Below are 24,049 nucleotides of genomic sequence, written 5' to 3'. Positions count from 1 at the left end.
TACTTTTTTGGTTTTTTTGAGACAGGGTCTCCCTGTAGCCCTAATTGGTCTGGAACTCGCTATGTAGAACAGGCTGACCTCGATCTCACAGAGATTCATCTGCCTCTGCCTCCCGAGTGCTGGGATTAAAGGCATGCACCATCACACCTGACTGATCATTGCACTCTTAGTCAGTGGTTGTAGTCCCATTTCCTGGTGACTGGCTTGGTCTGATGATCTAGATTTCCAAGGCCATGACCCTGATACCTTGAATTTTACCTGCATTCCTGAACTCTGCCTCACTGGAGACCTCAATCCTTCTATCTTCTATGAACCTAGAAGCCACCCTAGCTCCTGTGCTCCAACCTTTTGTGAGTATGGCTACCTGCATCTCTCACCTGGAAGGAAGCACGAACACTTCCATCTCCTCTGAGGTTGTTTCTTCTCACAGGACACCTTGTGAAATCTACTTCAGTAGGAAATGGAGCTAGAGTCATGATTTTTAGAGTTCTGGCAGAATATTGGCAAGAATTTCATTTTAGTGACAATACCTGTGAGGAATACTGCAAAGAAGGAAGGGTTGGTTTACGTTCATGGCTTCAGAGTGCTTGACTGGCTCCATTGCTGAGGGCCTGTATTAGTCAGGGTTCTCCAAAGAAACAGAACCAGTAGAATGAATATGTATAAAGATTTATCAGCTTAGCTCACAGGATAGAGTCCGAGTAGTCCAACAATGGCTGCACCACACTGGAGAGGCTGAAAATCTGTAGTCGCTCAGTCCACAAGGCTGGATGTCTCAGTAGTCCCAATCCGGTGCTGGAGGTCTGACAAATTCCAAAATATCAGCTAGTCTTCAGTCTACAGCAGCAAGACGAACCCACCAGCGAGAAAGAAGGCAAGCCGCAAAAAGCCCCGTGTTCTCCTCTGCCTTGGTCTTTTATACCGGCTGCCATCAGAAGGTAACACCCACATTTAGGGTGTGTCTTCCGGCTTTAGATGATCCAGTCAAGAAGTTCTCTTTCATTTCAGTTAATCTCAGATCAAATCAAGTTGACACCCAGGATTAGCCATCACAGGGCCCATGGTGAGTGTGAGCACCATGGCAGATGCATGTAGTGGAGCAGAGCAGCTCACCTCATACTGGACAGGACACAAGGATGAGGGAGCCGCTAGGGACCAGGCCTCCCTTTTCAGCCATGCCCTCATATCACCTACTTTAAACCTGATGCCATCTTCTTATGTTGGTGCCACTTCCCAGAATAGTGACACCAGCTGGGGACCCAACACAGTAGCCTGTGGGGGATGGTTAGTATTTAAACCACAAGTAGTGATTGGGTAGGACATATACTAACTTCTGTTCTTTAACTGATGAGAACTTATCAGTAACAAAGCTGCAAAGCTAAGTAGTTATACAAAATTCTCTCTTATGCTTGTCCACCTGTGTCTTCTGCAACATATATGGGATGATCATAGATGCTCTTAGATGATTAGTCTTGTCAGAGTTTTGTGACATCTTAAAGACCCTGAACCTATTATCTTTCCAGGGCAAGTTTTGATATTCTTACAGACATACCGAATTTTTGACATTTCAACACTCTATTGTCATCTACAAAGTTCAGGCTCAAGAACTGCACAATCACATTTAAAAAAATCGCAAAAAATATTCCATAATGTTTTAATGAATTTGTGATTTTTCTATTAGACCATGTTCACAGCTGTCCTTGGCTACACACAACTTCATATGGCTGTATGAATCTGTGGACTGCAGATTGGACATGTCCTGTAGATAATGGGCTTTATCAAATATTTATAAACAATCAATATCTGGGCCCTTCCACCTTTACCTCCAACACATAATAGTTTAGGCACTGTTTGATCACTCTAAGCTAAATATTTCCAATTATTTTAATCATATGGAAAGGGATAGTCTATAGAGTCAAGTTGCATTTTTCTTACTAAAATAAATGTATACTTAGATTTATAAGTATACATAGGATCAAAATAAAAATATTTTTGATCATGTCAGAGATGTGTCTCCCTTAGTGATGTCTCTTGCCTCTACTGACCCATAAAGACTGGTGTAGTCGAGGTATCTCCTGACACTGCTGTGGTAGGAAGTCCTATATGACTGCGGACTAGCCCTGCACATCTGTGGGCTCTGTATTTGCAGATTCAACTAACTATGGATTGAAAACATTTGAAGAATATTGCACCTGTATTAAACATGTGCAGATTATTTTCTGGTCATTATTCCCTAAATGATTTTATATAACAGCTATTTACACAGCAAAGGCATTATAAGTAGTCTAGAGGTGACAATGTGTATGAGAAGATGCATGTGGGGTTCATGCTAATGCTATGTCACCTTGTATAAGGGACCTGAGCATACATGGGGTTTGATATATATGGAAGGCCTTGGAACCAATCCGCTATGAATGCAAGGAGTTGACTAGAATTTATTGCCAGAAACAGTCCACTTAAAAAAAAGAAAAAAGGAAGTTACTGATAATCATTATTCCAGGCAGACATTGTGCATGGTCTCCCTGCAGGGCAGAGACTATTTTCATGTGGCATCCTCAGGTACACCGAGATGCAGCCAGTTGATGGCAGCCCATGTGTGTGTTTACAGCATTTGGTGGTCACTCATTGAGTTAACTTAGAAGTTGCTTTGGGGGTTTTTAAAATGTGATTTGACTCAACAATTTGGTCATACCAGTTTAGGGCTTAATGCATTACAGCACTTTTATTGTGCTTTTCCAGTGAATTCCAAACCCTGTTAACCTGCCGTTTTATTCTAATGACTCTAATGGCTGAAATTACTACCAGACAATGAGTTTGGCAGTGACGGCATAAATGGTACTGTCACAGTTCCCTTTTTACTAACTCTGTACTATTTCAAGCAGTGCACAGTTAATTCACAGTGTTTTATTTGCAAAGCGCTCTTAAATCACCAGTGTTATTATTTGAATCTTAAAGTACATCCATTAGTGAATTTTTGACACATGCATGTATTGAGAAAGAAATTCTTAAGGGAATTCTGATTGCCAGTCTTTGGTTTTTTCATCACCAACAACTGAATTAAATACACACATCTTTGTTTGAAGCTGACAGTACATGCAGCAAAGGGAACCCTCAGTGAAGACGGTCTCCATGGGGTACAATGAGGGTCCATTTCCAGTGACTCCCAAGTGATGCCTGACCCGCAACATTCTCTTGCTGTGTGGCTGCTTGTCTGACATCTAGGACCTTGTCTGACATATAAAAAGCATGCATTGACTGTTTTTAAAGAATGAACAAATATTTTACCACTTACTTTAAGATATTTATGTCATGTCATGTTTGTACTCTCCAGCATCCTCTGCCTAATATCTACTTAGCACAGTATTCATCTCATTGTCTTAGACAGAGGCTTCAGAATTCCTGGCTTTGCATAATTGCCAAGTCAATGAGCCGGCAAGCCCAAGAGCATCGCTCATGGCTCCTAGCATTTATTTCAGTAGTGCTTACTGAGATCTTTGTCACTTATCCAGTCACAGTCTCTGGACATCATTAAGAAAAGTTAATTGTGTGTTAGTGTATTTCTCTCTGTGTCTGTCTGACTCTGTCTCTGTCTCTGTTTCTCTATCTCTGTCTCTGTCTCTCTGTCTCTCTTTCTGTCTCTGTCTCTGTCTCTATCTCTGTCTTTGTCTCTCTGTCTCTCTCTGTCTCTGTCTATCTCTGTCTCTGTCTTTCTCTGTCTCTGTCTCTCTGTCTCTCCCTGTCTCTGTCTCTCTGTCTCTCTATCTCTGTCTCTCTCTGTCTCTGCCTCTCTATCTCTGTCTGTCTTTCTATCTCTGTCTCTGTCTCTGCCTCTCTATCTCTGTCTCTCTCTCTGTCTCTGCCTCTCTATCTCTGTCTCTCTCTCTGTCTCTGCCTCTCTATCTCTGTCTCTGTCTCTGTCTGTCTCTGTCTCTCTCTCTGTCTATCTCTCTCTCTCTGTCTCTCTCTGTTCCCATATGCATGTGGCAGTCAGATTCATCCTCCTGGAGGTGCGTAGCCTACTGTCCTCATCTGGAGATAACAAGCATCATTTCTCAGGAGCTATCCACCTTGATTTTTGAGACAGGGTCTCTCATTGTGGCCTGGAGCTTCCTGACTAGGCTAGGGTGACTGACCCATGACCCCCAAGGATCCTGTCTCCTCCATGCCAACATGTGTCACCATGACCAGTTTTTTTTTTTTATTTTTTATTTTTTATGTGAGTCCTTGGGATGAAACACATGTCCTCATGCTTGCATAACAAGCACTTTATGGAGATAACAAGCATCATTTCTCAGGAGCTATCCACCTTGATTTTTGAGACAGGGTCTCTCATTGTGGCCTGGAGCTTCCTGACTAGGCTAGGGTGACTGACCCATGACCCCCAAGGATCCTGTCTCCTCCATGCCAACATGTGTCACCATGACCAGTTTTTTTTTTTTATTTATTTTTTTTATGTGAGTCCTTGGGATGAAACACAGGTCCTCATGCTTGCATAACAAGCACTTTGCAACTGAGCTGTCCTCCAAGACCCTCCTGACCAACCTATCCTCCAAATCCTCCTGACTGACTGAGCTATCCTCCTGACTGAGCTATCCATCCTCCTGACTGAGCTATCCTCCTGACTGAGCTATCCTCCAAGACCCGCCCGACTTCCATGGCTATCTTTTGTTTCTTCTCTGTAACCCAAGAAGTCAGCTGGTGTAACCCAATCTGCCTTTTTTGTTTTTCTTTTTATTTCTTACTCCATCTAAAGTTTTAGATAGGATAATGTTTCTGTTACCTTAGTCTCCAAGTGACATCTATTGTGTATTTTAACAAAAGCAAGCTTAAAGGGAAGTTTAGTAGTTACATCTTAATTTTTTTGGTAAATTTTTATTGAATTTTTATGATTTCATAAGAACATCTAGTCAGTCTTACTCATTTTTTTTTGTCTTTTTGAGACAGAGTCTCCTTGTAGCCCCAGCTGTCCTGGAACTCACTATGTAGACCAGGCTGGCCTTGAACTCACAAAGATCTGCCTGCCTCTGCCTCCCAAGTGCTGGGATTAAAGGCATGCACCACCACGCCCGGCTAGTCTTATTCATCTTTATACTCCCTTCCCCCCCCAACCACTGTGTTAAGGCCTATCAATGTCGAGTTAGTGTCCCCAGACATCCCTCAGCGCAAGTTCATCCACTGGAATCTAGTGGGCCTATTTAGAGTCCCTCTCTTCAAGAAGATCAGTTCTTACTTACCCAGCAGTAATCAGCTGCCAATAATTTTTCCATTAAGATTGGGGCTCTTTGACCATTTCCACAGGTCTGTGCTGGGGTTTTGTCTGCTTGAGTTTGCATCCATCTTGTGCATGCTGACACCATTGCTGTAGATTCATATGAGCAAGGTCCCAGGAACTTGTAGGACTCTCTTTTTCCCTATGGTCATGCACCTTCTCCCTGGATCTTGCAGTCTTTCCACCCCCTCTTCTGCAATGGTCCCTGAGCCCTGGGTGGGTGGAGTTTAATATAGGAGTCCTGTCCAAGGATCCACATTCTGCCAACGCTTAATCTCTATGCCTTTTGTGTCCCTGGCCCTCTGTTGAATGAGGGAGCTTCACTGATGAGCTGATGAGATCTGAGACATTCATTAGTGTCCTCTTTACCCCTGTTCTATGTTTCATGAGCCTTAGGTGTAGTGGTTGCATTGTAGACGTGCCACTTAGGCTTGGGCAATTTACAGACAATGTCTGTGTGTGACCAGTTGTGAAATTCTGCAAGTCTCTGTCTGTTGCAAAAGAAGCTTCTCTGATGAGTGGTGACTGGGATACTTGTCTGTAAATATCAGGATTTGTATTTTGCACATAGTAAGAAATTACATTTGTCTAGGGATGTGACAACCTTGGGGTTTTCGCTAAGATCCGAGATCTCTCCAGCTATGCGTATTTGGCTATGTTTACAGTACTACACATGAGTTTCCTCTCATTGAGTGGGCTTTGAGTCCAATCGTGTAGCTGTTGATTTCCCCCAAGATAAAAGTGCCACTATGGCACCCATGTTGTTTGCTGTGCTGGTCATTGATGTGGCTTTTAGACCTTGAAGCTGGGGTTGGACCATCCATTGATGTTCTCCCTTGCATAGTGCTCTCTAAAGCTATGAGAGCTAGCCTTCAAGGGAGGTGCCTTCTAGGTCTGTTCTAACTCCCTTGCTTCAAGACCTGTGTCCAAAGTATGTCCTGTCTTCAGCAATAGGCCTTACCTTTGAGTTCTGGGAGGCAACATCTTAATATTCTAAAATTTATTTTTACTTTTATTTATGTTGTAATTGTGTGTCCGTGTGTTCATGTGCCACCTGTGTGGGTGCCAATGGAGGCCATAAGAGGGTGTCCAATTCCTGGAGCTGGAATTATAGGTGGCTGTGAGCCACATGATATGGGTGTTAGCAACTGAACTCAGGTCCTCTGGATGAGCAGTCAGTGCTCTTAACTGCTGAGCCATCTCTCTAGCCCCAAGTAGTTGAATCAGTAGTTGAATCTTAAAAGATCTTTTCTTCCTATGTTCCATAAACTATAGGCCTGTCCTAGTAAGATCATTTCAGATGTGCATATTTGTTTATTTGAAAACTTTTAGATAGTTAAAAATGGAATTTTTCCTTTAGTGTGACATTTTATTGTAAATTTTCAGATTTGGTAGATGTCAATGGTTTTTCACATCTACTAATTATTATTATTATTATTTTAATTATTTCATAACCAAATGATTAGAAGAGGCATTTCATTACAACGGCATTGACATATTCCATAACAATTTCCAGAGCTAAGATGCTTCTCTTTCAAAATTAGCTGTAAATTATTAGGTTTACGGTTGAATTAATATAGTTATACAATATTGTACTCTGTATAAACCCTATAAGACATAAAATTAAATGAGGTAGATCGGCGTTTCTAATCTCTATATATCTGATTATTACTAGTCACAGTTGGTTACTTTCTGAGCTCCTTAGTATCTGAGCATGGATATAAAGTCATCAGGTAGATTTTAATGGTAATGTTTTTCACATCTACTAGTTATTAAGGAGCAAAATTTTTATGCTTTGAAGAATTTTTTTTATAGACCCAGTTCCCAGGTAGCACCCTCCCATAGCCTCCCTCCCCCTACTAGATCCCTTATACTCTGATATCCCTGCTACCGTCTGCTGTGTTGTCCACACCCCCAGCCATTCCCCACTACTTGTCCTTCTGGTGAATCTAGTCAGCCTATCTAGAAGTCTTTGTTTTAGGAGGGTCAGCTGTTCCTCATCTAGCGGTATTCAGTTGACAATATTCCTTTAGATAAGATTGGGGTCTTCTGTTCAATTTACCAGTTCTCTACTGGGTTACTCTCTGGGAATCCCTTTGGCCACTCTGGCCAACAACTCAGAAGGAGGTATCGCCTATCTGGCATTGTTGCTTGCTATGTAGCCTTTAGCTATACATATGGTCTCTAGATCTACCCCATAAAATTTTATAAATTTGTGTGTGTGTGTGTGTGTGTGTGTGTGTGTGTGTGTGCGTGCGTGTGTATGTATGGGCTTGTACACATGAGTGCAGGTGTCTGCTAGAGGTTGTCATTGATTTCCTTGGAGCTTGACTTACACGCAGTTGTGAGCCATTCAGTGTGGGTGCTGGGAGCCAAACTCAGGTGCTCTGGAAAAGCAGTATGCACTCTCAACCACTGAGCCATCTCTCCAGCCCGTCTGCCCAATTTTGACTGTGATTCCTACATCTATGTCATTTCCCTGATTATTAAATAGATGCAATTTCTCAGGGATGAAAATAACTATAATAGGAATTTGTCTTTGGAGAGGCCCAGATGACTCACCTTCACTTTTTTTTTTTATTCTCAGGTTTTACTTTTTAAAAACAAACAAACAAACAAACAAACAAAAAATACTTGGGGCTGGAGAGATGGCTCAGTAGTTAAGAGCACTTTTTGCAGAAGACCCGGGTTTGAATCCCGGCACCCACATGTTGGCTAACAACCATCTGTAACTTTAGTTCCAGGGGATCCGATGCCCTCTTCTGTCCTCCGAGGACATTGCATGACACGGGTGCATTTATATGCATGCAGGCAAAACACTCACACACCTGAAATAAAAATAAGTAAAAAGAAAACCTCTTCATCTCTCAGGGTACTAGTGTCCATAAATTTAAATGTTTTCTGGGACACTTCTGACATAATTTTTTGCTGTAGTGTTCATCTTAATATCTTTTCTTAAAATGTTTACATTTTAACATTCTTTCATTTTTATTTTAGCGTTTGTCTTTGTGAATTGAATTCTACAGATCAGAATGGAAATCATATTTTCCTCCAAGCCATTCTACACTCTGCAGCACATGTGTCCCCCTATCCAACATGTGGCTATCTAGACTTAGTTAGGAGAGTGGGTAAGCCGTCTGTGTCTTGTGACAGAATCTTTGCTTTCCCTTTTATGAGTTCATGTGCTTTGAGCAGATGTGTCTTGTTACAAATAGAGTTGGCCCTGGTTTAAGAATGGATGTATAGAAACAAAAGGAAATCATGTGGGACTTCGATATCTTGCCGTAAGTAGTTTCAGTTTGAACCAAAAGCATATTATGAAATAAAATACAGCAAGTGGTAATGTTCTGCGTCACCTTGTCCTTATGCGAGTGTAATCAATAATTTCTGGATAGTAAGTTCTCATGTTAGTACTACAGTCTTAAAATAGACCAATACTAACAATAAGCCTTAGACACTTACGGTGCTCAGAGATAGTTATTAGGGAGGATTTTGATCTATCCTTCACAATAAATTAGAAAGTTAGATAATATACTTTCTAGAATAAAATGTCGTATGAATGAGAACTATCTTGGACTTTATTCATCATTATTTATTTATAAAAGAGGACAAAGACTTTCTCCTCAAAGGTACTCCTATGGTTAAGACAAGAAAGATGTATGAGTGTCAATTTACAGTGTATATTGACTTAAGCTCCTTGTTTCAGGTCAGTTGCTCCGGTTGAAAATGTTCCGCGAAGACCATGGGTCGTGGATGACGATGTTCTTCAGCACTATTCTGTTTCTCTTCATATTCTCTCACATATACAACACCATTCTTCTGATGGACGGGAACATGGGGTAGGTTATCTCCCTGCATTGCAGTGATGAGGGGTATGTACAAAAGTTGGAAGAATTCAGCCAGAAGTGCTTTGCAAATATTGTGCCCTAAGTAGGGATAATTTGTTTTTCCCAACTAAGACATTTATAATCATTGTTAGGAAGTATGTGGCATTTTGCAATACTTATGTTTGTTCCTTATTTGTAAGAGTTTTCACTGAGGTAGTTTGAAGACAGGTACCAATTTTATTATAGTGATGGAGAGCACGAGAGTCAGAAACATCGATCTGCTGATGTTCACCTAGTTGGCGGGGCAGAGCTGTGGTAGGTTTCCAGTCTGCAGTTCCATTGCTTATTATGCTTGGATTAATAAAGGTGTTTCATATTCGTAGCTTTTTTCCCTTTTCGGATTTTTGAGACATTGTCTAAGTGCATCGTCCAGGCTGATTTCCAACCTATGGTCCATGCCTCACTTGGTAGCATTAAAACAAAACAAAACAAAAAACTAAAACAAAAACCCCAATACCTCTTTTGACAGTTCCAGCAGAGAGAAACTGTATCATCTTCAATGGGCCCATGTAAGAGCCCTGGATTAAATGCAGACTGTGAGCCTTACTTACCAAGCACAACAGCATGAAGATTTGCTCATAACCACATTGTGGATTTTCCTTTACCTTCCTTAAGTTCTTTCATTATATAACAAAGAAAGTGGTCAGTCTTTCAGTATAATATTCTCTTGCTTTGCTTTCAGTTAACTTTTAAGAGTAGTACATTGGAGATTGATTTACCCTACAATCTAAAATAGACCAGTACTAACAATAAGCCTTAAACATTTATGATGTGCAGAGATAGTTATTAGGGAAGGTTTTGATCTAACTATCACAATAGATTAGAATGTTAAATAATATACTTTTCCCCTGAGTTACAGGATAGCCCCGATTTATCCGTTTCTATAGTGTGGAATTATTTTGATGTTACGCACAGATGTTGGTTACCACTGTTCAGTGCTGAGAAGGGAGCTCATTTAACAGTGAATTTTTCCCCAACACTAAAAGGGCTGAATAGGAAAAGGAAAGCATGCATTTTACAAGGTTTATACTGCATAGTAGAAAAATTCATGGATGCCATTTTAGATTAAATATTCAGGCCTTAGAAAGTATTAAAATGTGTTGTCATAATCAGCTCTTGTGCTCACAGTGATGCTGTTAATAGTGGGTCTATTTTTGATGGTGGAGTTACAGGCTCCTACTTGGGTTTTCCAAAATATTCCTCAGCTTTAGAGCCCCAATAACAGAGAGGGTAGAGAGAATTACCTAAGGTAACCAGAGACTTACAGTGCACATCTATAATTCCAACTTCTTGGGAGGCTGAGGCAGGAGGGTCATGAATTCAAGGCCAGCTGACTTGTCATTTGATTTTTGTCTGTATTTTTATATATAGCTAATGAGATTGTGCTAACCAGAAATGCTTATTCTGAGGAAAAATGTGGTTGTCAAAACAATCAACTAAATGTAGTAATACCTAATCTCATGCATAGAGTAAAGTGCTCAGTAGCTAAAAATAATCCTGAAGAGAACTAACAACGACTAAACATGTTTTGTGTGGCAGGAGTCCGTTCTAAACCTCCAATGGTCTGTATACAGCAGGATTTTGGTTTTGTTTTGGTCTTTTTATCATTTCCATTCTGCAGATCAAGAAACCAAGAATTGCCCCAGGTTGAAGTCTAACTCTCCACTTTAAACAACAGTGGAGGAGCTGAACAGGCAGCAACAGCTGCTGAAAGGTCAGCACGGATCTGGCTGATGGCTGATCCCAGTGCTCCTAGCTTCCTATGTGCTGTTAATCTGCTCTGTATTTTACTCTTTCTTTTTTTTTTAAAATTTTATTTTATGTGTATGCATGTATTGCCTGCATGTAGGTAAATGCATCCATGTCGTGCACTGCCCATGGAGAACAGAAGAGGCTGTGGAACCCCTGGAACTGGAGTTACAGACAGCCATTAGCTGCCATATGGGTGCTGGGATTCGAACCCGGGTCTTCTACAAGAACAGTCGGTGTTCTTAACCATCTCTCCAGCCCCCTGTACTTTACTCTTTCAAGCTGACCAGTAATTGGAGGAAGTCGGAGGGATGTGTGGCAGATAAGCGGACAGTCTAAAACTTACGTGCAGTGCCTTACCTAACCTTGTGATCCCCTTTTATTCTCAGACTAAATTACAGACTCTTATGTGATGCTTCGACTCTTCAGCATTATGTCTTACATTTGCTGGAAATGACTTTTACTGAGAGGATGTCTTAGAAAGTGACAGTTGAGAAAACATGCAGCGAGACAAATTCTACCAATTAAGGAAAACAAACTGTCATTTAAGAAGCTGTGCTGTCAACTTTTATCACGTGCACATTTGACCTAGTGAGTACTTCATAGCAGGGTAGTAAACATGGAGGAAAACCAGTTCTTGGTGAGAGTGGCTCAACTGTTCCGGTTCCCTAGGAGATACATGTATCAGACCCCTCAGGTAATTTGTGTAGAGTGGGGAATGAGGGACCCAGACTGTGGGACATCAAGAGCACAAGGATAGCACCGGTGACGGGCCCATGCTGGAGGATTGCTGCTGGTAGAGGACAGGCTTCTGTATGCTGAATCTGCTCTGCATGGAGGACTCCTGTCTGCCCTTGTTTAGGGGTGTTTCAGGGAATGAGGTCCGGAACCAGACGCTAGACCTGCGTTCATATATTTTTAGGCTTTTCTTTCCAAATTGAATGGCTGTAGGACTAGAATGACTGTCGGGCATCTGTAGAGTTCAGAGAGCAAGAAAAAAAGGGATATTCCTAGACTGGTCTGCTTTAAAAACCATCCTAAATTTCTAATTGAGTATAAATTTAGGATAAGCTGTGGCCCATGATCCCTGGAAACACAGAACAGAATCCTTAGATTTATGCAGAGCAGAGCTCTAGCCAGAACTGACTTGACTGAGGCAAGTTGCCAGACTCTCCTCTTTTCTCCCAGGTGAATCCTGAAGCAGACACCAACTTCTAAGGTGTAGTACATCTCTGGGAACCAACTGAGATGCAGTAAAATGAGGCCAAGAGGCAATGACCCTCGTAGGCTAAAGCGACCAAGATTCAAACTGTCCATATTTCCTAGTACTGCTGTGCAAATGTCTCCATGCTCTGTTTATTCTCCTAACGACCCTCTACCCGTCACAGCTCCAAATGCTGCCCACCATAGCTTCCTTTAGAGATGAAGCTAAAGTTCCCTTTATGCACCTGCTGGAGGCGGGCGAGGCTCTGCTCCGTAGAAGGTGCCGCTCCTGAGCAGTGTTTTGTCTTTAGCGTTTTATGAGCGGCTTCTGTTTTCACCAGGGAACACAGTAGTAAACTGGGGCCCACGTTATGGTTGGAAAACATAACACAGCCTGATGGACTGTAAAATGCATGGCAGGGCTCACCCTGAGGTGAGACAATGCAGAAAGGAAAAGTGCAGCAGGACCCGACCCCAGGGCAGCAGGCCTGTGGACTGCACCCTAGGCGGTCACATAGGGACTTGAGCATTCACTGTCCTGTACTGACCACAGCCAAGGACTTGGGCTGGAAGGAAGAACTTGAAGCAGAAGCTCTTGCATTGATGTTCGTGCACTGGGCAGCAGAACTGGGGTGGAAGGACAGATGAGTGCCACCGTAGTCAGGCAGGTATGAAGCCTGTCCAACATGAAGCACACTCTGCCCGACAGAGTGCTCCCAGTAAACTCATGATGACACATGGGGTTTCGTGTTTTCAGTTGAATTTCTCTAGGAATTTTGAGCCCCATGCCACATCCCTGGATGTTTTCTAAGCCCAGTTTCAGACTCTAACCCCTCCCTAGTGCCTCCCGATAACTTGTAGAACTCCCATTTTATTGTGTAGAGCAGTTTAGTTCCTTCTTGCTTCAACTTCTGTCCACTTTGATTTATCTGTATTTTCTTTTCATAACCAAAATCATGTTAATGCATTTTCAATCCAATCCTGCTTTCTGCCTGCAGGGTAGGGAAGGGGCTGTCACCTCAACGTTGTTCTAAAGTGATCAGGGTGCATTTCCCTTTAGTTTTCTCCTAGGAGGGAAAAGGCAAAGGAAGCATGGAGCAAAGCATTGTTCATACCAGAAGGAGAATTAGGTGGTGAACACAGGTGAGCTGTTGCAGTTGACTGTACAGTCCTGTGCCTTAAGTGCACAGTTGTGCATTATTTACATGCAGGACCAAACCCTTGAGAAACAGGACATTTTAGGGCAGGAACAGGAAACTACTTTCTTTCACAGTGATGGGTTTGGTTTGGTCAAAAATGATTGTAGATAAATCTTCCAATTCCTTCCGCAGTCCACTAGTGGTATCAGAGTCAGTCTATTTAGAAATTCATTATTTGGTAGGAATGAGATGTGCTCCACAGTCGAGTCTCTGTGTTTACTGACAGGAAAACTGAGCAGGTCACATAAAGCCTGGAAGAATGTTTAATGCTCAGATACTTTGAACATTTCTTAAAGTTGTCTTTCTGAAGAACATTTTAGTAATATAATTTTGCATCCTGCATAATATATGAAGTTTTAATTTAGGAAAATGTGTGCTCGGTCATTCAGATGACCCCACCTACAAGGACAAAAATGGTGAGCAAAGCTAGCAGGTGTTCATGAGACTTCCCCAAAGAGCCACTTGAGGGCAGCAAAGGGCACGTTTTCAGCACTGATTGCCTCAAGGAGTGAGGTTTTCCAGCATTTGGGGAATACAAATTAAACTCCATAGGCCTTAAAAATAGAAAAATAATAATGAAGTTGGGCCTGGTGGTGGGTTGGGGGTGAAGCTGGAGGGGGTGTTCTAAATGTGATCAAAATACATTGTATGAAATTCTCAACAACAAAATATATACGATGAGAAAAGGACCAGTGTGCGGGGAGAGATAGGAGAGGGAAATGGGGGAGAATTTGACCAAAGTACGCCATATGCATGTATAGAAATGTCATCAGGAAGCTCAATATGTTCCACAATGAATGCACACTAATAAAACAGTTAAAAACCGACAAAATAGGAATCTCTGAAATGTGTTGAAGTTTTTGTTGGCCTTGTGAAGGAACGTTATTCTTATCTATTAACTTTTTTCATTATAAACCCAGCTGGCCTGGAACTTGCTACATAGACAGGGCTGGCCTTGGTCTCAAAGGGATCTGCCTGCCTCTGCCTCCTGAATGCTGGGATTGAAGGCATGTGCCACCCACCATGCCTGACCTAACTTTACTTCTTTTTAAGATTTATTTTTAATTATGTATATGTGTGTGGGTATGTGTACATGAGTGCAGGTGTCTGTGGAGGCCAGAGGAGTAGGATTCCTCTGGAGCTGGAGTTACAGGCAAGTGCAAGCCATCTGATGTGGATGCTAGGAGCCCACCTTGGGTTCTTTGCAAGAACAGTACATACCCTTAGTGACTGAATCATCTCTCTAGCCCCTAGGGAACTTTTTGGCGAAATTCACACAGTGAATTCTATGACAAGTACTTATTTTTGTGTGTGATGTGCTTGTCTGGTTGGCTATACTCCAATACAGTCTTAAATGACAATGTATAAAGTCACATGCATACAAATATGTCTACATGTTTATAAACTTATTCCAGTATTACAATAATAAATACGATGCTTATCACTGAAGAAATAATACTTTAATAAAAAAATCAGTAAAAATGGATTAGGGCAGGCTGTAAGCTGGTGTTTTTAGATTTGACCACAAAGAAAAGCATCTTTTTTCCTGCCATTTCCAGATAGTTAAAAAATACTGATATATGAATAGGGAGTAAGTACTGCATAGAAGTCAGAAAAAAAGACAGCAACGAGGCGGTTTTCCAAGTATGTACTGGTGTTTGTGTTTAGGATCTATACAAACGGGACATGAAGTGTTGGCTCTGTTCCAAGTGGAGCAGGGTGTCTCTCTGCTTCCTTTCTGAGAGGCTTTGATGGGAAACTATATGGACACCTAATTTGGCTGAATATGGTAAGAACTCGGAGGAAATGTGATCTGATAAGAGCACTTGGACCAGGGCAGGTGGAGAAGAAACTATTCGAAATGATACTTTTCTGAGGCCTAAAATCCACGGTGCTATGTATAGAGGGCCAGGGCCCAACAAGCCAGGAGGAATAGTAAAAATAAATGAGAGACTGGCACAGACAGGGAGGGCTGGGTGGAACTGTTCAAGATCTAATGCGTCTCGGCGTCCAAGCACAGACCTGACCTGGGCCTGAGTCCCTGAAACTTTCAGCTAGCCTCATTTTAAGAGAATGCCTTGTGCTCTGGTCCACACATACCTTATCAGAAAAGTGTGTGTCATGCATCTTATCAGAAAAGACTCCGACTTACAGCTTTAGTTTCCCCTGCCAGGGGTTTATGTGTCAGCTCGTTGTTTATCCCAAGGCCGAATTAACCTTTAATGGGAAAAAGTCAGGGAGAAATTTTACTTTGGGCCTCATATTTTTTAAGTTCACTATTTTTGAAACTCTCAAACAATGCTTTCAAATCCCTACTTGACCTCTTTCCTCTTTTGGATGTATTTATTTATTATTTTTTTGTGTGCATCTGTGTGGTGTGTATGAATGTGCATCCAAGTGCACATGTATGCATATGTGTGGAGACCAGATGTTGATGCTCAGTGTCTTCCTCATTCACTAGCCACATTGTTTTTAAAGACAGGGTTTCTACTAAACTCAGAGTTCAGCAGTTCATCAAGGCTGGCAGGCCAGTGAGCCCCACGGATCTTCCTATTTGCCTCCTCAGGGCTGGGATTGTAGGTATGTGCCCCTGTGCACAGCTTTAGATGTGGGTGCTGGAGATCTGAATCTCATGCTTGTACATTAAGTACTTTACTGACTGAGCCATCTCCCCAACCTCCTCTTTGCTATTTAAAAACTGATTTTAGTTGACACAATAATTACACAAACGTGTGGGGTACAGGGTGATATTTGATCCATGTAGTCATCACTAATCTGGGAGTCAGGAGCCAGGTACATGTTTTTACTGTTAAGCACAGTGATTTTATTTGTTGTTCCTTAAGTAGAAAATTGGTTGGCCAGCTAGCAGTTTATACTGGAAGCTTCCTTCTAAGGAAGGAATATTTACATATGTGTTTGTTTCTTTGTCTTTAAGGGTGCTGAATCTGTCTGGGGAAATGGATGGAAAAAATAAATGGTGTTTAGGAATGCTCAGCTGTTAGCTTTTTGTGTCAAAACCGAAGTGCAGCGTTGTTGATATGAATGGTGGTGAGCTAAGAAAAAAGGCACAGTATTAACTCCAGAGGTACTTAATAAAGCACTGCATTTAGGGTGGGAAGAGGGTGGAGGACTGAGTGCAGGAGCTTAGCCCAGTCCCTGCTGGAGAGCTTCATGGAGCAGCTAATGCAAGGCTGACTGCAAATTCTGCTGGAGTGGTGCTTTAAATAATTTGTTGGCTCCGTTCTTAATTAGGCTAAACACTGACTTGCTTGTACAATTAATTCACAATAACAGCACCATTAATTACTCGGCTGAGACTAAGGGCCAAAGCTCATTGCTGAGAATGGGCTGACTAGAAGAAAATGAAATGACTGACTAAGTCTGGTCAAGAGGGTTGACACTGTGGGGCACCAGAGAGAGGGAGGGAGGCCTGGGACGGAATGGAGGAAGGAGAGAGGAGAGGGGGAGTGGCGGAGGGAGCTGAGTGAGCATCAGACGAATCTGGTGGGGGAATCAACAGTAGGGCAGTTTGTTGCTTTAGGCATCATTGGTTTTGTGTTTCTTGGATTTGATAGTGCAGTGGTGAATCAGTACAGCACAGCCAAATTGACCCATGGACAGTTGTCTGAATCAATGAACTCTTAAAATATGATTGAGAAATGAAATCAATGCTGTGCCCCTGTAACGATAGGAGGGTGCCTTCTTAGCTCTCCAGAATCAACACCAGCTCCATTAGAATGAGGAGTGTTCATAGTTGCCTGTTCCAACTTTCTTATTTTACTTTTTAAAAGATAGAGACTTACTCTGTAGTTCTGCTTGGCCTGGTACTCAATATGCAGCCAACGCTGGCTCTGAATTTATAGTAATCCTCCTGCCTAGCTTCCAAAGTGCTGAGATTACAGATGTGGCCCACCATGCCTGTCATGAAATTTCTATCAACCTGTTGCAGGAGAAAAAATTCTGATACAGGAAACAGAATACTTGGGTACTTATCACACCTTAGTTTCTGGGGAAATAATGTGGAAGACTCACTGTTTCCTCGTGTTTCCCAGATGCTTTGTCATTAGAGTAATGGCACTAGTGACTATTTTTGGCATTATCATTATCAGTATTATTCTGGGGGAAATGCAGCCTTCTGGATGAGAAAAACACACAAAAGTAGGTGAGATTCTCAGTTGCCTGTAGCTCTATTTTGTGTGTGCTGCAGGGTGTGCAACAGAAGCCTTTGCCTTGGCATCCTGTAACCTCCTGTACCTTCACTTTCTGAGCCTCAGTTTTCTCAGGTGTACAATGGACACCCACCTTAGGGCTGTTGTGATAGTTCAATAAGATAGCATGTGCAGATCAGCTGATATAATGGGTGCCCATTCATAAGAACCTCCTGGTAGGTGTTGGCTCTTATTATGATAAAGGAGAAGATATATTTTGCTAAGTACATTAGAAAAATGTGGCTGCTATAATAATAACAAAAATAAGTTCAGCCGCTATGATAAAATGGTTTTATTTATTTATTCATTTATTTCAATGTAGAGGGTCAAGCCTAGGGCTATAAGCAAATTAGCCTGAAGGCAAGTTGTACTACAGTCCTTGGCCCTGAAATGATTGCATTTATTGGAAAATATTATTATTATGAAAATATAACAATTATTCCTAATTTCACATAGAACTGCCCAATGAGCACCTGGCACCAATAGGTTTCTAGAAAACAGGAGCTTCTAAGACTTTTGTATGATCTACAGTGACACACACACACACATATATATGTATATATATGTATATATATATATATATATATATAGAGAGAGAGAGAGAGAGAGAGAGAGAGAGAGCCATAAGCGTCTGATGTGAAGTCAATTTGGAACACATACTTGACAGCTACTGGAACAATTCTTTATGAATGTCCATGAGCTGTCCCTGCCTTCCTATGAACAAAACCACACCTAATTCAGTGTTTCCTTAGGGTTTCAAAGAGGAAATCATGCATATATTAAATTGCTGAATGATTGTTTGGTGATTTGATATTTTTGAAAAGAGAAGGAAAAAATGATGGATTTAAGGATGATGTCATACAAGGGCATAGCGGGCCCTGTGTGTGCGTGAGTGTGCATGTCTTTATAGCCCGTATAATAATTATAATAATGAGTCTCTTTTGATTCCATCACCAATTCCCACTTCCTGGTGATGAACAGGCAGGAAATGGTTACTTTCCAGTCATGGATGTGGATGTATATTATAAAGTCTGAGGCTCCAGGCTTGCCAACATTCTGTTGTTTAAATTAGCAAATTAATGAGAGATAGCCTAGTACCATGTGAGAAAGTGACATTTCTGTGACAAGCTAACACATTTGCTCTCTATTAACTCTGTAGGAAATAGTTTTATTAAACACTATTTCATTATTCTGATCTTACTTGCTGCTGTTCCATCAGTTGCCACACATTTGGATACAGTATCCCCGCCGCTGAGTTAGGAAAGCCCGCCCTCTCCTTCACTGTGATGCAGGCCAGGAGGCTGCTGCCTTTACAGGGGGAGCTGCAGTGAGCAGCCCGTTTGCCTCAGGGACAGGGTCACCGTGGACCAGGTTAGCTTCTCTCTGGCTCCTTTCCCACTTCCACCAGGGCACCCTGACACTCTAGTTTTAATCTTTTTTTCTAGAGAAGCAAATGTGCCTAAGGTAATTGAACATTAGTGTTAGAAGACATGGAGTTAAAGGGCTTGCATGTTTGTAGCATTGAGATTCTTTAGAAATGAGATGTTAAAAGACTGAATTTTAACAACATGATAAATAACATCATCTGGTTTTAAAAAGCCAACTCCTTGGGTTGATCACAATTTAAAAGTGAATAAAATAAAAATTTGGTGGCGCACACCTTTAATCTCAGCACTTGGGAGGCAGATGCAGGAGGATCTCTGTGAGTTCAAGGCCAGCCTGGTCTACACAGTGAGTTCCAGGACAGCTGGGGCTACAGAGAGACCCTGTCTCAAAAAGACAAAAAAATTTAATAAGATGTCAATGTATTTTTGCAGCATGCATAATTTCATTCCCTTTCCCTAAAATACATAGTTTAGATTAGGAGGCTCGTTCTCAGGTCTGTTGCAAAGCATAGATTGTTCAGTATTCTCTGTGGTAATTGGAAAGGATATATGTTTATGACACGATGTAAAATGTTGATATTCTGTTAGCAAAATATCAATAGATTTGATTGCTTGTTTTTGTTGGTTATCCATGTGCTGTTTTCTTGTGTGTGTGTGTGTGTGTAGTACACATGAATTCATGTATATGTGTGTGTCTGGGTGTGCCTGTATATGTGGGAGTGTGTGTATGGTGACTAGACGTTGACCCTGGGTGACTCCTGTTGTTTTCCACATTATTTTTTGAAAGTCTCTCACTGAAACTAGGCCTCACTGATTTGGCAAGATTACCTGGTCAGTGGGCTCTGGGGATCTTCCTGTCTTCTCCCCAGCACTAGGATGCATGCACTGGGTCCATGTCGTGATGCCCAGCTGGGCATTCAGACGCAGGTCTTGGTCCTTGTGTGACAGCTACTTTACTGACTGAGTCATTGCCACAGCTCTCCGTATGCTGTTTTCTATAGAGGTAGAGACAGTATTTTAGAAAATATATTATAAAACATATTGTGAAAATGTATTTTAATAAACTATTATGCACCACATATATGCTATTTGTAATATCCATTGTTAGATGATTGTGATATTTAATCTTGACACGCTGGTGGAATTTAGATCACTATGGAAACAAATCTCTGGACATGTAAGGGATTATCTAGATAAGGTAACTGAAGTGGGAAGATGCTCCCTAAACATGGACGGTAGCAATCATTCTCTGGGCTGGGGTTCTGGGCTGAATATAAATGGGGAGATGAGATGAGCACCAGCATTCGGCACTCCTTGCTTCCTGACCATGGACTCGGTGTGATCAGCTGCCTTTTACTCCCACCTCCGCACTCTTTGTCATGGTGGCCAGTCCCCTGGAGCGGTGAGCCAAAATCATCTCTTCCTTCCTCAAGCTGCTCTTGTCTGGTATTTGGTCCCAGGAACAAGCATATGATACAGTAATCAACCTGTTAATGGAGGTGTCTGATTTGTATTAGCGAATTCAGTACACAAATTTTAAGCTAAGTATCTAAAATAAATTGCTGATGATAAAGAGCAGCTGCAGAGGACCCGTTCTGAACCTTACAGAGGATTTTAGTCAAATGTAGAGTTATAACTGTACAGTGGACAGGATTTTGCAGGACAGGCCTTAAGGGAGGGAGCATATCAAGCTGATGTAGGGCTCAGCATGAAGAGAGATGAGCTAGAAAATTTTAGTTTCTTAAATAATTCAAGTGGCTGGGGAAGCTTTTATTGTATTTCACTGCATCACCTGGAAGAGTCCTTTTTCAGCAAGTTTTTGAAAATTCAATGACCTAAAGTAGTAAAGAGGCTCTATTTGTGTTCCATTTGGTAGCTTGCTTCCTTAGAATTCACCTATTTCTTAGACTCTTCAAGCTTTGGGTCCTGTTCTTAGACTTTGCTGTAGCCATTTCTCCTTATGTTTCGCAGTCTGAACTAGAGCTGTTGACACTGTTGATCTCTCCAGGCTTGGCTTCACTAATGTAAAAAAGCAGAGTTTGAGTATGTACTTTATATACTAATTGTCAGTTAAAGTTTAAGGACAGAGCTCCCTGAAGCCTAACAGCTCCCTGTGTGGAGCTGTCAGAAAGCAGGGCACAGAACCACCTTGTCGTAGAGAGTGAATGATGATGTGCCGACAAGACAAGGTGAGAATCTAGGGCTGTGAGCTCTGGGTCAAGGCTGTAGTTAGAGACTAAACATCTGACCACTTAGGAATTAAGATGGTGGCAAGTAAAGAAATTTGAACTGAATGAACTCTCTTAATATTTTCTCCTTAACCACCTAAATTTTACACACAATATGAAGTAGTTCATAAACCCCATCCTAAAAGCCATTGAAGTTAGTGTTTTAGAAGTAAGATACTAAATAGGAAACCCCAAGAATAAATGTAAAAACAAGAATCATTAGTCAGGATGTGTTAGATTATACTCTAGCAACAAACAGTTCCAAAAATTTCGGTGGCTTATAGCAGTTCATGGTGAGTCAGTTGGAGGCCCTGGCTTCTGGTTCTTCCTCTGGGATCAAGACTGACATCCTAGATACCATATGGGAAGTTGCCAGTTGCTCAGAGGGATCTCAGAGAAGAAATGAGATATTCTCCCTGGAAGTAGCATTCAGCACTTATGCTCACAACTGATTAGAATGCTTTGGTCCATCAAAGCCAGAGGCCGAGGTGCAGTCACAACATGGGTCTGGGTCTGGGGTGGGAAGAACCAGCCGCATCTCAGGAACAGCACCACTGGTCACGTGGAACCTCATCCAACTGAACACTGATACTTTACTTCTTTCCGGTATAAATAATACCTTTAACAGCCACTTTATTTTTTGGGGGGGGTCTTTTTTTAAGACAGGGTCTCCCTGTAGCTCCAGTTGGCTTGGAACTCTCTATGTAGACCAGGCTGGCCTTGAACTCACAGAGATCCCCCTGCCTTTGTCTCCCGAGTGCTGGGATTAAAGGCTTGCGCCTACAAGCCTGGCTAACATCCATCTTTGTAACATTGTATCTTTCTTCTATGAAGGGGGTATATAATGGAAGATTCTCCTAAAATCTTCATACCTATGGTTTGACCTAAACTACATGGATGCATTTCACACCAGAATCTAATTTTTATTCGTTTTTTAAATGGTGATACCACCATGTGGCCAGGCGAGGCACTAAATGTGCAACTACTGGTCAGAGGAGAAGTCTGCTTCATAGAAGGACAGTCAGGTGGCTAGTGCGCTCTGGCTCGGGTCTCTGCAGCCAGTACACCTTCTGATTTGGTGAATGCATTCATTCTGATTGGTACATCACATGCCATGCTTCTTCTAAATACTTTGAATATCATCCTTGGTTAGTAGACATAAATGAGATGACTTAGTGACTTCAGAAAGCCCCTTGTCAGTGCGAGATTATAAACACATGGTTGAAACCTGCGCACCACGCTTTATCTTCTTTTCTATAAAGGTGAAATGAATCATGAACAGGGGAATTGGATGAGTTAGAATAGAGAATCCAACTGAGGCTGAACTTAAGAACCCTCTCTGGTTGTCCTGGCAACTGGGCTCCCTTCCTGTGATAGCGATAGTTCTGTGTGATTCAGGTAATAATTGGAGGTAGATATATGTGTGCAAGTCATCTACTACTTGGAAAAGTTCACTGAAGGCAAAGAATGAGATCATAAAGGGAACAATGTGCATTTTTTTTAAAACAGAAAAAGGAAGAGAAACTGAGTTTGAGCTGGGGAGGCCTCTGGGTAGCCCTGCACGTAGCACAGTCGCCTGACTCTGACCGAAGTAGTTAATCTTGTGACTGCACATCCTGGGACTGTTCCTTCGCAGCCCAGATGAAGCTCTTCCTGGAAAGCTGTGATTCCTGTGAGGTAGCTCGGTGAGAGCCACCAGCCGTTGCACTGTGGCCTGCCTCTCACCAGGGACTCACCAGGGACTTCTCACCTGCCGAGGAACAGGCTTGCTCACGTTGGTCTGTGAATTTTTTTACTCATCGTCACTGTTGCCGTGAAGTATATCTTATGCTTGCTACATATTTGTTCAAATTATGCTAAGCAGCCTGAGCCTTTTCTCCCTTCACTGAATGACACTGAATGACAAGCACAGTTTGGAGGGCTGGAGGAGTCAGTAATGAGCACTTGACTCTTGCAGTTTCTTTCTCCCTCTCTAAATCTTCTCCACTTGAATGAGAAAAGTCATTTCCTCTATTCTGCTCCCCAGAGCTCCCCAACTAATAAAAAAAGAACATAAACAAAGAAAAGCATTGCCTAAAAGTAGGATGACTTTGTGATTTATTACCCAAACCAGGACACATACGAAAGAGAGCATAGAGGGAAAAGCATAGACGGGGACATCCAGGGCTAACTTACACATATGGCCCTCATCCCTAAAGTCAGCAGAAGAGAGACGAGGAGGGAAAGGGGGTCACCTAGGGATGCCCTTAATCTTGGCCTTGATACACATTGAATATAGTATGACTAGTTTGCAGTGAAGTTCAGTTTTAATAAGAGATCATTACACCAAGATTATTTTCAGATGTAAAAAGCTATTTTTTGAAGACAGGGTCTCCCTGTAGCCCCAGCAAGCCTAGGGCTCACTATGTAGACCAGCAGGCTTTGATCTCACAGACATCTGCCTGCCTCTGCCTCCCACGTACTGAAAAGGGCTATTTTAAAGGAATAATTGGTGTCATGATAAATTTGTAGTAAGAATGTGTTACTTCTGTTACAGGCACAGAATAATGCCACTTGCTATGGCATCATAACACAGTGAAACCTCAGAAATCTCTGAAGATTAGCTGACCAATTTCATTGCATTTTCTGTGCCCCTGACTATAGGTTAAGAAAATAAAAGTCAGTTCCATTTTGCTTAAGGTACATATGCCAAGCTCTATTGTTTTTTCACCTCAGCTGTTAATAGAAGTTGAGTCTCAAAACTGATATGACTGTGCAGTGCGCAGCCTTGAGGTGGCCCCAGTGAGCCCCACGTGCTGATATTGAAGTTCAGTCCTGTGATTTTCCTTCCCCCTTAAAGTGTAGGCTGAACCTAGAGACTCACTGTTCTTAACCAGGCTGATAGATGCAATCATATAGCATCTTGAGGTTAAGTTGGCTTT

General features: G+C 41.9%; 1 protein-coding gene across 8 annotated transcripts in view; it reads left to right on the top strand.

The window, feature by feature from the left end:
• The window catches only part of Tmem117 (transmembrane protein 117), a 530,788-nt gene that overhangs the window by 93,536 nt on the left and 413,203 nt on the right, over positions 1-24,049 (top strand). For all 8 annotated transcript variants that reach the window (XM_017796496.2, XM_008826530.3, XM_017796497.1 and 5 more), the window contains exon 3: positions 8,976-9,108. In XM_017796496.2, the coding sequence (XP_017651985.1) occupies positions 8,976-9,108 (133 nt within the window). The remainder of the gene's footprint in view (positions 1-8,975; positions 9,109-24,049) is intronic.

Source organism: Nannospalax galili, unplaced genomic scaffold (genome assembly GCF_000622305.1).
Source record: "Nannospalax galili isolate Female #2095 unplaced genomic scaffold, S.galili_v1.0 scaffold232, whole genome shotgun sequence".
Lineage (NCBI taxonomy): Eukaryota > Metazoa > Chordata > Mammalia > Rodentia > Spalacidae > Nannospalax > Nannospalax galili.
Note: the sequence above shows the minus strand (reverse complement) of the source record. Positions and strands in the feature narration are given on the sequence as shown.